This window comes from Aegilops tauschii, chromosome 5, assembly GCF_002575655.3.
Source record: "Aegilops tauschii subsp. strangulata cultivar AL8/78 chromosome 5, Aet v6.0, whole genome shotgun sequence".
In the NCBI taxonomy this organism is placed as follows: Eukaryota; Viridiplantae; Streptophyta; class Magnoliopsida; order Poales; family Poaceae; genus Aegilops; species Aegilops tauschii.
The window spans coordinates 278,872,705-278,885,392 of NC_053039.3; the positions used below are offsets into that span (position 1 = coordinate 278,872,705).

The window sequence follows — 12,688 nt, forward strand, 5'->3', positions numbered from 1 at the left end:
TCAGGCAGAGGCTTGGGGTCAAGCCTCAACACAAGAAGGGGGGATGTCAGCGCCCCTGCCCCTGACATGCAGGCCCCACGTACCACCAGCAACGGACCAGGTGAGGGCCGGCCTCGTCGACAGGCCAAGGCCAACGCAAGAGTAACTGGGCCAGAGTGGGTCCAATAGGCCCAGCCAAACTACTACTTACCAGCACCCGCACCAACAGGGAAAGACATCCAGAGGATCAACGACCCGGCGGCGGCGGCTACCTTTCCCCTTGTTCGAACCCTAGTTCATCCATTCTTGTAATTCGATCGAATTGTACCAGGTATTGCCACTGCTTAATAGATCCTCCAGTAGAACCTATCACTAGCCTGCTGCCCCACAGTGCCAGGTAGGCTCGGACGCCACGAGGCTGGTTCGGCGAGTGCCCCGCAGTTGTCCGGGGTTCCTGCAGAAGAGACGGTCTCTTCAGGAGATAAAGTAGGAGAGAGAGGAAAAGGGGAAAAACGGTGAAGAGAGTCGACAGCGGCGACTCGATGGGGATGGGAAAAGGAGGTTCTGCTCATGTCAGCAAGCCACTGATGCGTTGGATATATGTGAATTAGGGCATGCACAATGGTGGTATATGAATACAGATGCCTCATGATAAAAAGTAGTTTAAGGCATATGCGTTTATTTTTTCTCCCCAATGCAAGCTATCACTAGTGGGCCTTATTGCAAAATAGAAAATAAAGACCCTACTTTGGGGGGGGGGGGGGGGGGGGGGTTGCGGGGGAAAATAAAGACCCTACTACATATGTATCTCTACTTTTCATTCCAACCTTTTTAGTTTTTAACACCGGACCACGTTTTTTCTCTCCAAACACCCGTCTCCTGCAGAGGATCCCGCTTCCCTATCCGAACCTACTTTACCTGATATCCGATCCTATATGGCACGCGAGGCATCACCCTGAGGCTATGCATTGTACATGCCCTTAAACGGTGGTCTCAACTTGATGGGCTTGCGTGGATGGTCTGCCCCCATTGCTCATGCCCTTAGGCGCGGGTGGTGTCGTCCTCCAGGGGGACTCGGTCAGGGCAGTCATGCAGGGACGTCGCCTCGTTCAAACACAAAATATGTAGGTAAATCTTTTGCGTGACCAACAGGGACAGCATGGCGCTTACTCCCCGTCAGACTCTTGGTTCTGCGTAGGACGTCGCTGTGCACAGCCAATAAAAACCTGCCCGTACATCTTGCTGCATGGGCCCCCAAATCTCAGCACTTGGGCAGGGAGATACATCACGCATGTGCAAATCAACATCTCCTCTCCTCTGTATTGGGAGGACAATAAGATGTTGATTTGGCACTTGAACTAAAATGGCTTCAAAGCATGTGAACTGGAAAATACATGCGTGACAGACTCAGCTCGATCTTAAAGTTTCCAACTAGATCGATGTTATCGTTTCCACTGTCTGCCTGGATACGGGCCCACACATGCAGCCACTACATATACTCCAAGACAAACCGCATCTCGATCATCGTGGCCCGCGAATTAAGATCCAGCGCCGAAGATGTCCTCACAAGTCGTGCAGTACTGGCCACTGATCTTGATGCACCTCCTGCTGTCATCCAGCAGCGGGGCGACGGCCGGGAAGGTCCCCGCGATCATCGTGTTCGGGGACTCCACGGTGGATCCCGGCAACAACGACTACATCCCCACCGTCGCTAAGGGCAACTTCCCGCCGTACGGGCGCGACTTCGAAGGCGGCGTCGCCACCGGCCGGTTCACCAACGGTCGCCTCGTCACCGACTTCATGTCGGAGGCGCTCGGCTTGGGGACCTCCGTGCCGGCCTACCTCGACGGCAGCTACACCGTCGACCAGCTCGCTAGCGGCGTGAGCTTCGCTTCAGGTGGCACCGGGCTGGACGCTATGACGGCAAAACTCGCAGTAAGCTACTGATCATCTTTATCTGGCAATCTTTTACCTCGTCTCGATTAGTTTGGCCGGCGAAATTGCACGCTTGCTGATGTCGGGCTCTGAAATGATAAGCAAGCTTTGCGTATTCAAAAAAAGATTTGCTAATGTTTTTTTTGAAAGGAGGCTAAACTTCTGACCTCTGCATCAATCGATGCATGTAACCATATTTAATTATTTCATAAAGGTCTGACAAGAATATACATTAATCCACCCGAATCCATCACCCACACCTACAAACTCGATAATGTGAGGTGCTCTTACTCCCTATATCTAAAACCGATGTTGTCGCCGATCCATTCACAAGACTTGCTGATGTTGGGCCCTGAAAAGTTGTGATTATCGAACTGCGTCTAGAACATTTCAGTTCAGTACTCTATGACTGACGTATAAGGAATAACTACTTGAAACTCCCTCAATTCTTCTAAAAAACTACTCCCCAATCTCAACTCGGTGGAGTTCAAGTTATTACGTTACTTAATTGAGGGAGAAAAAAATCCCATGTTTTCTTGAAACAAATCTTATGGTACACAGTCAAAATTATTGATAAAATCCTCGAAAGTTTCTGAACCACGAGGTGGTCTGTTTGTACGGTCATACATAAATGCTTTGAAGTAATCACAAGACCTGAAATCTATGAGGGATAATTTGCAAGGGAATTAGTGTCTTTCTGTGCTAGCATTCTCGTATACGTACAATGTGTTCCCATATTATAGAGCGTGTGTTGATCTGATGGATAATTGGTATAGATATGTTTAGGTCTACTAGTCAAACAGTTCGGTTAATATTCTGTATATCATAAGAAACATCATGATATCACCGCTACCATTTGGATATATTCATAGAAGCAAGGAAGTCACAAAATACATGAAACCTACTTTTTTAAAATATCTATATACTCCCCCATTCACAAATATAAGATGTTCAAATATTACTCTCTCTAAGTCTCCTCTGAGCAGGACCCGACCAGAAGCACCACATTGACATGGTGGATCCTTCCAATGGTTGAAACTTCACTCATGAAATCCATTTCTTTGCAGTGGAGCTGCCCTCTAGAATCTTGACAGCATGCGGTTCTCGCACAGTAGTAACATGGAACCCCGGGATATCAGTAACACATTGTCTTTATCACATATAGGCTTGGTATAGGAACTATGACCATGAGCGTGATTAACGGAGCCCCTGCCGAGGCGATTGCGAGGCGATCCCGTCGCGAGCGAACAGATCCAGGCCTGACGGTGGGATCTGACACCACTGAGAGAGGAGAGGATGAGAGAGATGCAGCAGGAAGGCATCAGGAGACTGCAGATCCGCTAGGAATACGGAAGGACTGGATCAAGATCAGAGGCGCGATGCGAAGATATGCAAGAAAGGAAAATCCAATCCTAGGAGTGAGGAAACAGATCTCAGGTAATCACGGAATCCCTTTACATGCAAACTGTGATAGAATCAAAAGCAAATTAGCGGATATGAGGTTGGATCTGATCGCTGGCAAGTTAGGAGGAGATCAAGAATCTAAGGCAAGAGAGATCAGGAACCAGGAGGATAAGGATCCGCCAGACAAAGGTAAGGAAAGAGATCACCGATTGCAGGACACTGGAATCATAGTGGGAGAGGAAAATCAAATCCTGCCAGGCAATGAGCATCAGTCATCAACGGGGGAGAGGAACCCCGGCTGTATAAATCTTCAGCGTTTCGCAGAGCCGTTCTACACACATCACATACAGCTTTACATTGACAAGAGCGAACCCTCCATCCTATGAGTCCTAGGGGTGAGGTAGCTGACATGGGAGACTCGGAGTTGGGATCGAGGCCGCGTGTCCGTAGTGGCTCCTCAAGGGACAGGGGTGACATGTTCCGCACCCCAACCGGCCAAGGAGTGCAGGTGTCCCAGGGAGGAAGGTATGTTGAGAGAGAGCATGTCATAGCTCCTGTGTTCCCGGTTAATATGGATGTGCAGCGACCAAAGGTGGTGGAGTTGAACCTGGCAAGGCAGAGAGCAGCCATGCGCTCAAGGTGGATCGCTGTTGGCCTATTCTTTTCAGTGCAGATCTTCAGCATCAGCGGGCTCTTCCAAGAGCTCAAGAGCAAGTGGGGGCTGAGGGGGCGCCTCAGCTACACTCCACTCAAGAACAACCGCTTCACCCTCGAGTTCGAGCGCGAAGGGGATCTCAGGTTCATCCTCAACAATGGGCCATGGACCCATAAAGGAGATGCCTTCCTCATGGTGGCGGTGGATGGGAGTGCGAGGCCAGGCGATGTGGAGGTGGCCCACATGCCAATGTCGGCACGCATCTATGACGCCCCCCCCGATCATGCTCTTCGAATCGGTGGCCAGAGCCCTTGGCGCCGAACTGGGTGAGGTGCTGGAGGTGGACGCAGACAATGAAGGCAGAATTCGGGGCAACTACATGCGTGTTCGCGTCAACCATGATGTGGATGAGCCTATTAGAAATAAGTTAAGAGTCTTATGATAATGCCGAGGGAAAGATGTATAAGTTGAATGTTAAATATGAGAGGCTCCCTAGGTTTTGTAGTGCCTGTGGCCATCTTGGTCATGGGCAGCGCGATTGTAAGCTACCGGAGGATCTCCAAGAGATGAGATACTCGGCAGCATTGCACGCTTCCCCTTTTAAAAGAAGTAGTATGAGAGGAGGGGTCATCGTCCCGGAAGCGAGCAGTGCACGCCGCTTCCTCCTGTTCGAACCAGAGAACAAGGGCGCAACAAAGATGATACAGCAGAAGAAGGAGGCAGAGAGGTATGGCAGAATCCCAGAGAAGGTGCTGGCTGATCCCTTGGTTCAGGCTGCCATTACGGCAGTTAGCAGGATCAAGCTGGACACCGACAGCGGCGAGAATGGGAACTCGGGCAGCGCTGCCAGCGGCACCCAGAACCAGGTTCAGGCTGGACAAGTTGAGGCGGTTGATGGCCCGGCTGACAAAGGAGCAAGCAACAATAACTTTAATCCTCCCCCGCACTCTGCTCATGATCGTGTTGCTACTGACAGAGAGTGTGTGGAGGCAGGCTCGACTATCCCACCAGGTTTTGCTCCTCACCACTGCCATGGACGGGTGCTGCCTGTTGAAGCTGGTAAGGGGAGCTACGCAAATGGAGAGGTCTGTCTAGCTGCAGGAGACGGGTCAGTGGATGGACACGGAGGAGAAGGAGATATAGAGAAGGAAAATTTGCTGCAGCATAGAAAGAAAGAGGGTGCAGCAAACAAGCTGGCAGTGAACCGGAAAATCAAGAAGAAGCAGAATGGAACCGCATCAGTTTTAGGGAAAAGAGGCCCGGGTGCATCACCTGGAACGGGCAATCCTGTGGATGCGAAGGGGGCAGCTCAAATGAGCAATGTAAGAAAAAGAAAGCTACTGAGGAGGAGGGGGCTAAGATCCTGGAGGACAAGGAGGGTGGAATGGCAGCAACCGAGCTCGGGGCTCTCGGTCAACTGACGGGTGCTGAGGAAAGCACCTGTCAGGAGCCATGACGCTCATCAGCTGGAACTGCCGGGGGATTGGACAACCCCGGACAGTTCGAGAGCTTGTGGAGCTGGTCCGCATCCACAAGCCCAAATTAGTGTTCCTGTCCGAGACTCGGAAGAGCGATGAGTTCGTGAATAATCTGAGATGGCGGCTAGGTCTCCGTCATTGTATCGTGCAAGCTGGCCCCGGGAAGGGGGCTGGCATGGCCTTGTTCTATGATGAAAGTGTCGAAATCAATAAAATCGTTGTTGGCCCGAGATACATAGATGTGTTGATTCGCTTGTGTCCAAGTGGTGTGCAATGGAGGGGTACTTTCATCTATGGGGAACCGAGAGCTCATGAGAGGCATCATATGTGGGAACTCTTGAGAAGAATTAGATGCAATGCATCCGAACCATGGCTTATGATTGGTGATTTCAACGAAACTATGTGGCAAAGCGAGCACTTCTCGCGCACTAGAAGATCTGAATCAAATATGGCAGATTTTAGGAGGGTTCTAACTGATTGCAACTTATATGATCTGGGGTATAAAGGCACAACTTGGACATACGATAATAAGCAGAAGGGCATAAACAATGTGAGGGCACGCTTGGACAGAGCGGTGGCCTCTCCTGAGTGGTGCAGGATGTTTGGGGAGGCATCGGTCCAGCACATCTGCTCATCCAGATCTGATCATTCACCACTTTTATTGCGACTCGGCAAGAGACGGGAGTGGAGGCCAGTAAAGAAAACCTTCAGGTATGAGGAAATGTAGGAAAGAAATGACACCCTATCGGGTGTGATCAGTAGCACTTGGAAAGAGGGGGACATGGAAGCGGACCTCAAAGGGGTAGCCAGCAAACTTATGACTATGCAGGATGTGCTGGGTCAATGGGCGCAGAGAGAGTTTGATTCGGTTCAGAACAGCATTCGATCTCTCCGAGGGAGCCTGCAGAAACTGCGCCTGCTTCCCCCAACCCCAGGAACTGTTTTAAGAATAAAGCAGATTGAAACAGACCTTGATGAATGGCTATTACGGGAGGAGCTAATGTGGAAGCAGAGATCAAGGATAAAGTGTCTGCGGGAAGGAGACAAGAACACAGACTTTTTTCACAGGAAAGCGACATGGAGGAGAAAGAAAAACAAAATTGAAAAACTGAAGAGAGAGGACGGGTCATGGGCTGATAACAGAGAGCAGATTCAGAAAGAAATCAATGATTATTTCAAGGGGCTATATGAGAGGGACAACAATGTGGATCCTCAACCGCTATTAGACTTGCTCCCTAACAAGGTTAAGAGCTACATGAACGATGCTCTGATCAAGCCGTTTACAGAGAAGGAGGTCAGCGACGCGCTCTTCCGGATTGGTCCACTAAAGGCGCCGGGACCGGACGGTTTCCCAGCACGGTTCTTCCAAAGGAATTGGGCAGTTCTCAAAGAGGAAATCATTCAGGGTGTTCTCAGTTTCTTTGCGGAGGGTGAGATGCCGGAAGGGGTGAACGTAACCACGATTGTTCTGATCCCAAAGACAAAGGATCCACAATGCATCAAAGATTACCGCCCAATTAGCCTATGCAATGTCTTGTACAAAATCATTTCTAAGGTGTTGGTCAATAGGCTGCGGCCTTTCCTGGATGATCTTATCTCTGAGACTGAGAGCGCTTTCATCCCAGGAAGAATGATCACAGATAACGCAATCATTGCGTTCGAGTGTTTCCACAAGATCCAGAACAGCAAAAACACAAGGGGTTCTCACTGCGCTTACAAGCTAGACCTTGCAAAAGCATATGATCGTGTTGACTGGGAATTCTTGGAAGGGGCTCTAAGGAAGTGGGGTTTTGACGAAAAATGGATCAAGTGGGTCATGGTGTGTGTCAGATCAGTAAAATTTTCAGTCCGGTGCAATGGTGAGATGCTGGATCTGTTTATCCCAACTAGAGGATTAAGACAAGGTGACCCCCTCAGCCCATACCTATTTTTGTTTGTGGCGGATGGTTTAGTCTCCCTTCTGAAGAAAGAGTCGGAATTGGGAAGCATCACACCCATCAAGATTGCTCGTGGAAGCCCGGGGATCTCAAACCTGCTGTTCGCCGATGACAGCCTCCTTTTTTTCAAGGCATCGGCTGATCAGGCACAGAAAGTGAGAGAGGTGTTGGACTCTTATCAAAGTGCTACGAGCCAACTGCTCAGTCGTGCCAAATGCTCACTACTCCTTCCAGAATCAATCCCAACCCAGGTAAGAGAGAGCATCAAGGAGACGCTGGAGGTTGAGGCAATATGTTTTGAGAGTAAGTACCTAGGGCTCCCTACCCCCGAAGGCAGAATGAAGAATGATAAATTGCAGCCTATCATAGAGAGGTTTGGAAAAAGATGCAATGGATGGAATGGAAGATTCATGTCACAGGCAGCCAAGGAGGTTAACGTTAAGGCTGTGGCACAAGCTCTTCCCACCTTTATCATGGGCGTGTTCAGACTAAACCAGAGTTTCTGTGACAAGTATGAGAAACTTATTAGGGACTTCTGGTGGGGGGATAAGGAGGACAAGAGGAAAGTTCACTGGATGTCGTGGGAGAATATGACAAAGCCTAAGAGAGCAGGAGGCATAGGGTTCCGTGATATGCACCTCTTCAACCAAGCCTTACTGGCCAGGAAAGGGTGGAGATTAATCCAAAACCCGAATAGCCTGTGTGCAAGGGTCCTCAAGTCAAAATATTTTCCTAACGGGAACATACTTGATACTGTCTTTGCTTCGGATGTATCTCCTGCATGGAGAGGTATTGAGTTTGGGCTGGAATTACTTAAGAAGGGACTTATTTGGCGAGTTGGAAATGGTAGAAAGATTCAAATAACGAGGGACCAATGGATACTAAGAAAGGAAGGCTTGAAAGCGGCCTCCTTTGTGAGAAGAACAAGGCTCAGATGGGTCAATCAAGTCATTGATGAAGAGACTAAAGAATGGAAATATGAGCTGGTGCATCAGATTTTTCATGACTTTGATGTGGAGGACATCTGTAGGATGAGAATCCCAACAACTGAAGTAGAGGATACTGTGGCTTGGCATTATGAGAAAAATGGGATATTCTCGGTGAAGAGTGCATACAAACTTGCAGATTCTTTGAAAAGGAACACCATAGCCGAGGCATCCACTTCAGGGAACGATCCAGAGGATCGCGGAATTTGGGATGCTATCTGGAAAGCGAAGATACCAAATAAGGTGAAATTTTTTGGTTGGAGAGTGGCGACAAAAACCCTTGCCACTGAACAAAATGCTTGCAGGAGAACTATGGCCATTGATAGTGTGTGTGACATATGTGGCACGGCTCCCGAAGATGAATTCCATGCTGTCATTGCGTGTACCAGGAGCAAAGCACTTAGACATGAAATGAGGAGGCATTGGGAGCTGCCAAGGGAAGGTGACATTTGGGATACAGGACCAGATTGGCTACAACTCCTCCTTCTCGCAAACACTGAGGCAGTCAGAAGTAATACACTCCTACTGCTATGGCAGGCTTGGAACCTGAGAAACAACGTTGTCCATGGAGACGGGAAGGAAAGGGTTGCAGGAGCGGTGCTTGCTCTAATCAGGCTGCAGGAGGATCTGGGAATAGCGGAAAGTGGCCAAGGGGATGATAAGAACATAAACAAACTGTCAGTCTTTCCGACGGTGCCCCAGATTTCTGCTCACCCTACACCTGATCACTGGGAGGCCCCCCCCCTCTGGGTGTAGCTAAGTTAAATACGGACGCGTCCTTCCTCGCCGACACGGGTGAGGCATGGGGAGGAGCGGTAGCAAGAGACCACCTGGGACGGGTTTTTATGTCAGTTGGAGGAAGACTGAACCAATGTTTTTCGGCAGAGGAGGCCGAAGGTGCAGCAGCTGTCCTGGGGCTCAGTGCCTTTGCTAGAAGATACAATGGACGGCTAATCCTGGAGACGGACTGCAAGAGCATGGGATGCCAAATACAAGATGAGGGAGCAATCAGATCCGCTTGCTACGCAGTTCTGGCAGATGCAAGACGCATACTGTCGACCTTTGCTAGCTGGGAAGTCAGAATCATTGGCAGAAACAAAAACTCATTAGCACATGTGTTGACTGCATCAGCAAGAAGGAACGACGATTTCAGTCTACTGGCGAACGTCCCGAACGATGCGATTTTTGTAATGCAAAAGGAAGTTGTAACAACTATGGCTTAGTGTCCATGGTTTTCTCAAAAAAAAAAAAATTACTCTCTCTGATCTGAATTAATTGACACAGCTTTTACATTGTATAGATGTTGCGTCAATTAATTTTGCTCCGAGGGAGTAGAACATCTTATATTTGTGACAGAGAGAGTACTATTTAAAAACTCATCAAAATCAGGGAAATTGCAGAATACATCATACCGATGCCATTACAGAAAATATTGCAAGGGAACAAAATCAAACATTTGTATCGTCAATTATGTTCACATTGTTGTTCTAGTAATTATGTCCTTTAACATTTAATTAATGTGCATTTAGACTTAAATTCAGTTAGGTTATTGAAAGTGATTCACTGAATGAGAAATGAAAGATATCAGTTGAGAAAACATTAACCGCTTTCACTATCTTTAATTCATTTTCTTTCCTTCTCCGTACTGCTGGCAGTAATATTGCACTGTGCTACAATAATACTCCATTTGAGAGGGGGAGGTGGAGGGGGAGGGGCTACTCCCGATTATGAGAGTACTTAAGCAGTACGCTACATTTGTTTTGACTGCTACGTTGTACCCCTACATGTCATATAACAATCAAATTACATAGTACTAGAATTGTCTTGTCATCTTCTAAAATGGAACTCTTTGAGAAGGACAAATGTGATATCAGGACATGTACGAAGGTACGACGGATTGTTTGCATGACCATTTATGTTCATCAGAAAACTTAAATAGGAATGCAGTCTATAAATAACTACACATTTTTTTAGCGTGAGATACTTTCAACATCTGGAAGAAGAAGAAAAACACTCGATGCGAGGGATATTCCCTCTTTTTGAGGAACAAAAAAAAAACATACAACATCTGACAATAGCAAATAATCACATCGTCGATATGTCATACAAATTGTCTGTAAACAACGGACGGCGTATCCTTATTCCCTCTTATCCCCTTCACTCTCTTTCACCTCATACATGTTAAAAATATTTCAAAAGAGAGCTAATATTCCATTGTTGTACATGCCATTAACAATGACTATCAATAAAATAGTTTTAAAACCGACATGATATTGGAGGGTATTAGGAGGGTGGTTGTGCAGCAATTCATGTTGACTGTGCGTCTCACCTCTCACTGATGTCGACCTCTGTTTTTGTGATACATGACGTACACATCACTACCAAGCATCTGTGGTGACTTCAAAATCCTCTACCATCATGAGTTTACTAGGCATTCCTATCGATCGGTACGTGTGTTAGTGTGTGTCATGGTGTGTATGTGTGCAGGTCTTATGGGTTGTGTTATTATTTTCTGAGAAAAATGAACTTCATTTTAAGTAACTGAAAAAGTGGAGCAGTTTTGTAGGATTCTAGTCCTATAAAATGTTCTAACATGTTCCCTTTAGAACAAAGGACTGGCTTCCCAAATATGTGCTTCAAAATTGGTGCATGCGTTCTTCAAAATTCAAACTTCCAGTGACAAGTACTCCAACTATATATAGATTATCTGATACGAAATCAGCGCCATACAAAACTCCGACAGTATCAATTTTGTGAGACATACTCTCTTTTTTTCACCTATGGAATTAACTTTTTGTCAAACTTAATTATTACAGTCAGTGATATCAATAAGTCAGCAGCTGGAATACTTCAAGGAATACAAGGAGAGGCTGAAGCAGGCCAAGGGCCAGGCCGTGGCCGACGAGATCATCGCCGAGGCGCTGTACATCTTCAGCATCGGCACAAACGATTTCTTCGTGAACTACTACGTCATGCCTCTCCGGGCCGCCAAGTACACGCCGACGGAGTACGCCACCTACCTGGTCGGCCTGGCCGAAGACGCCGTCCGCCACGCCTACGAGCTCGGCGCGCGCAAGGTCATGCTCAGCGGCATCCCGCCGTTCGGGTGCGTGCCGGCGGCGAGGACGATGAACCGGGATGCGCCGGGGGAGTGCAACGAGGAGTACAACCGGGTGGCGCAGAGCTACAACGCCGGGGTCCGGGACGCCGTGGTGAGGCTCGGCGCCGAGCTCGCCGGCGCGCGGGTGGTGTACCTGGACGTGTACGACGTGCCGTCCGCCATCTTCGCCGACCCGTCGGAGTACGGCTTCGAGAACGTCGCGCGAGGCTGCTGCGGCACGGGGCTCATCGAGACGACCGTCCTTTGCGGCATGGACGAGGCTTTCACGTGTCAGGATGCTGACAAGTACGTCTTCTTCGATTCGGTCCATCCTTCCCAGAGGACATACAAGCTTTTAGCGGAAGAAATTATCAAAACTGCACTGCAAGAATTCCTAGTATGATATTTTGTATACCTACGATATATACTTAAAAATTAAGGAAATCAGATACCAATGGTAGGAAAGAGTAGATTTTGTGCAGATCCACCGTTGGTTTCCTGGATAACATGGACATCTTATATGGGAATTTTCTTTTACTTCAAGGGCAGTTTTAATCCAATAAAAGCATCTCTAGCCAAACTTCTAATAATTTAGCTCATTAAATTTCTAGCCAAACTTCTTTCTTGGTGGTTGCTATGGTAGTGCCGGAGGCAGGTGACGGCCAATGGCGTCGAGCTCAAGGGATTCTTCGGTCTTGATTGTAATTTTCTTTCTTGGCAAGTGTTCCTTTGTGCAAAGGCAAGCGTTCAGTTTTCTTTTCAGTCTCCAGGTCGGTTTCTACGTGACTTGTACTATGATCCTTATGATATAAATGAGACACGTATTATCATGAAAAAAAGAGTTGGTCTCCCAGTTACTAGTAGCGGTAGGAAATAGTAGATTTTGTGCAGATCCATCGTGGGTTTCCTGGGTAACATGGACGTCTTATATGTGACTTTTTTTTTCATTTCAAGGGCATTTTAATCCAAAACAAAAAAGGACATCTCTAACCGAACTTCTATAATTTAGCTCATCAAATAGCCCCTCAAACCTTGAGTCCTTCAATCCGAGGAGTTAAACAAAACAGTTTCTACCAGAACCCCTAAACTCAACTCACTAAAAAAACTTCTTCGTCAATTCCTCCAAGTTTTGCTTTACATATACTATATTTCAACTGTATATTTGCACACATATTAAATCCAAACTTGATAATGAAGGTTCACATAATTCACCA

At 47.6% G+C, this 12,688-nt stretch overlaps 1 protein-coding gene across 1 annotated transcript; it reads left to right on the forward strand.

Annotated features, from left to right (window-relative positions):
* The first annotated feature begins 1,399 nt into the window (after positions 1-1,399).
* LOC109769913 (GDSL esterase/lipase At4g26790) lies at positions 1,400-12,064 on the forward strand. The gene is made up of 2 exons (XM_020328613.4): positions 1,400-1,914; positions 11,191-12,064. Exons 1-2 carry the CDS (start codon positions 1,537-1,539, stop codon positions 11,875-11,877), a joined length of 1,065 nt encoding a protein of 354 aa, XP_020184202.1. The 5' UTR covers positions 1,400-1,536; the 3' UTR covers positions 11,878-12,064.
* The last annotated feature ends 624 nt before the right edge of the window (positions 12,065-12,688 follow it).

Bases quoted from the DNA above. Each gene is read 5' to 3' on its own strand.
- LOC109769913 (XM_020328613.4), top strand. From the start codon at position 1,537: ATGTCCTCACAAGTCGTGCAGTACTGGCCACTGATCTTGATGCACCTC. The intron at 1,915-11,190 runs GTAAGCTACTGA...TAATTATTACAG, and splicing joins CTATGACGGCAAAACTCGCA to TCAGTGATATCAATAAGTCA.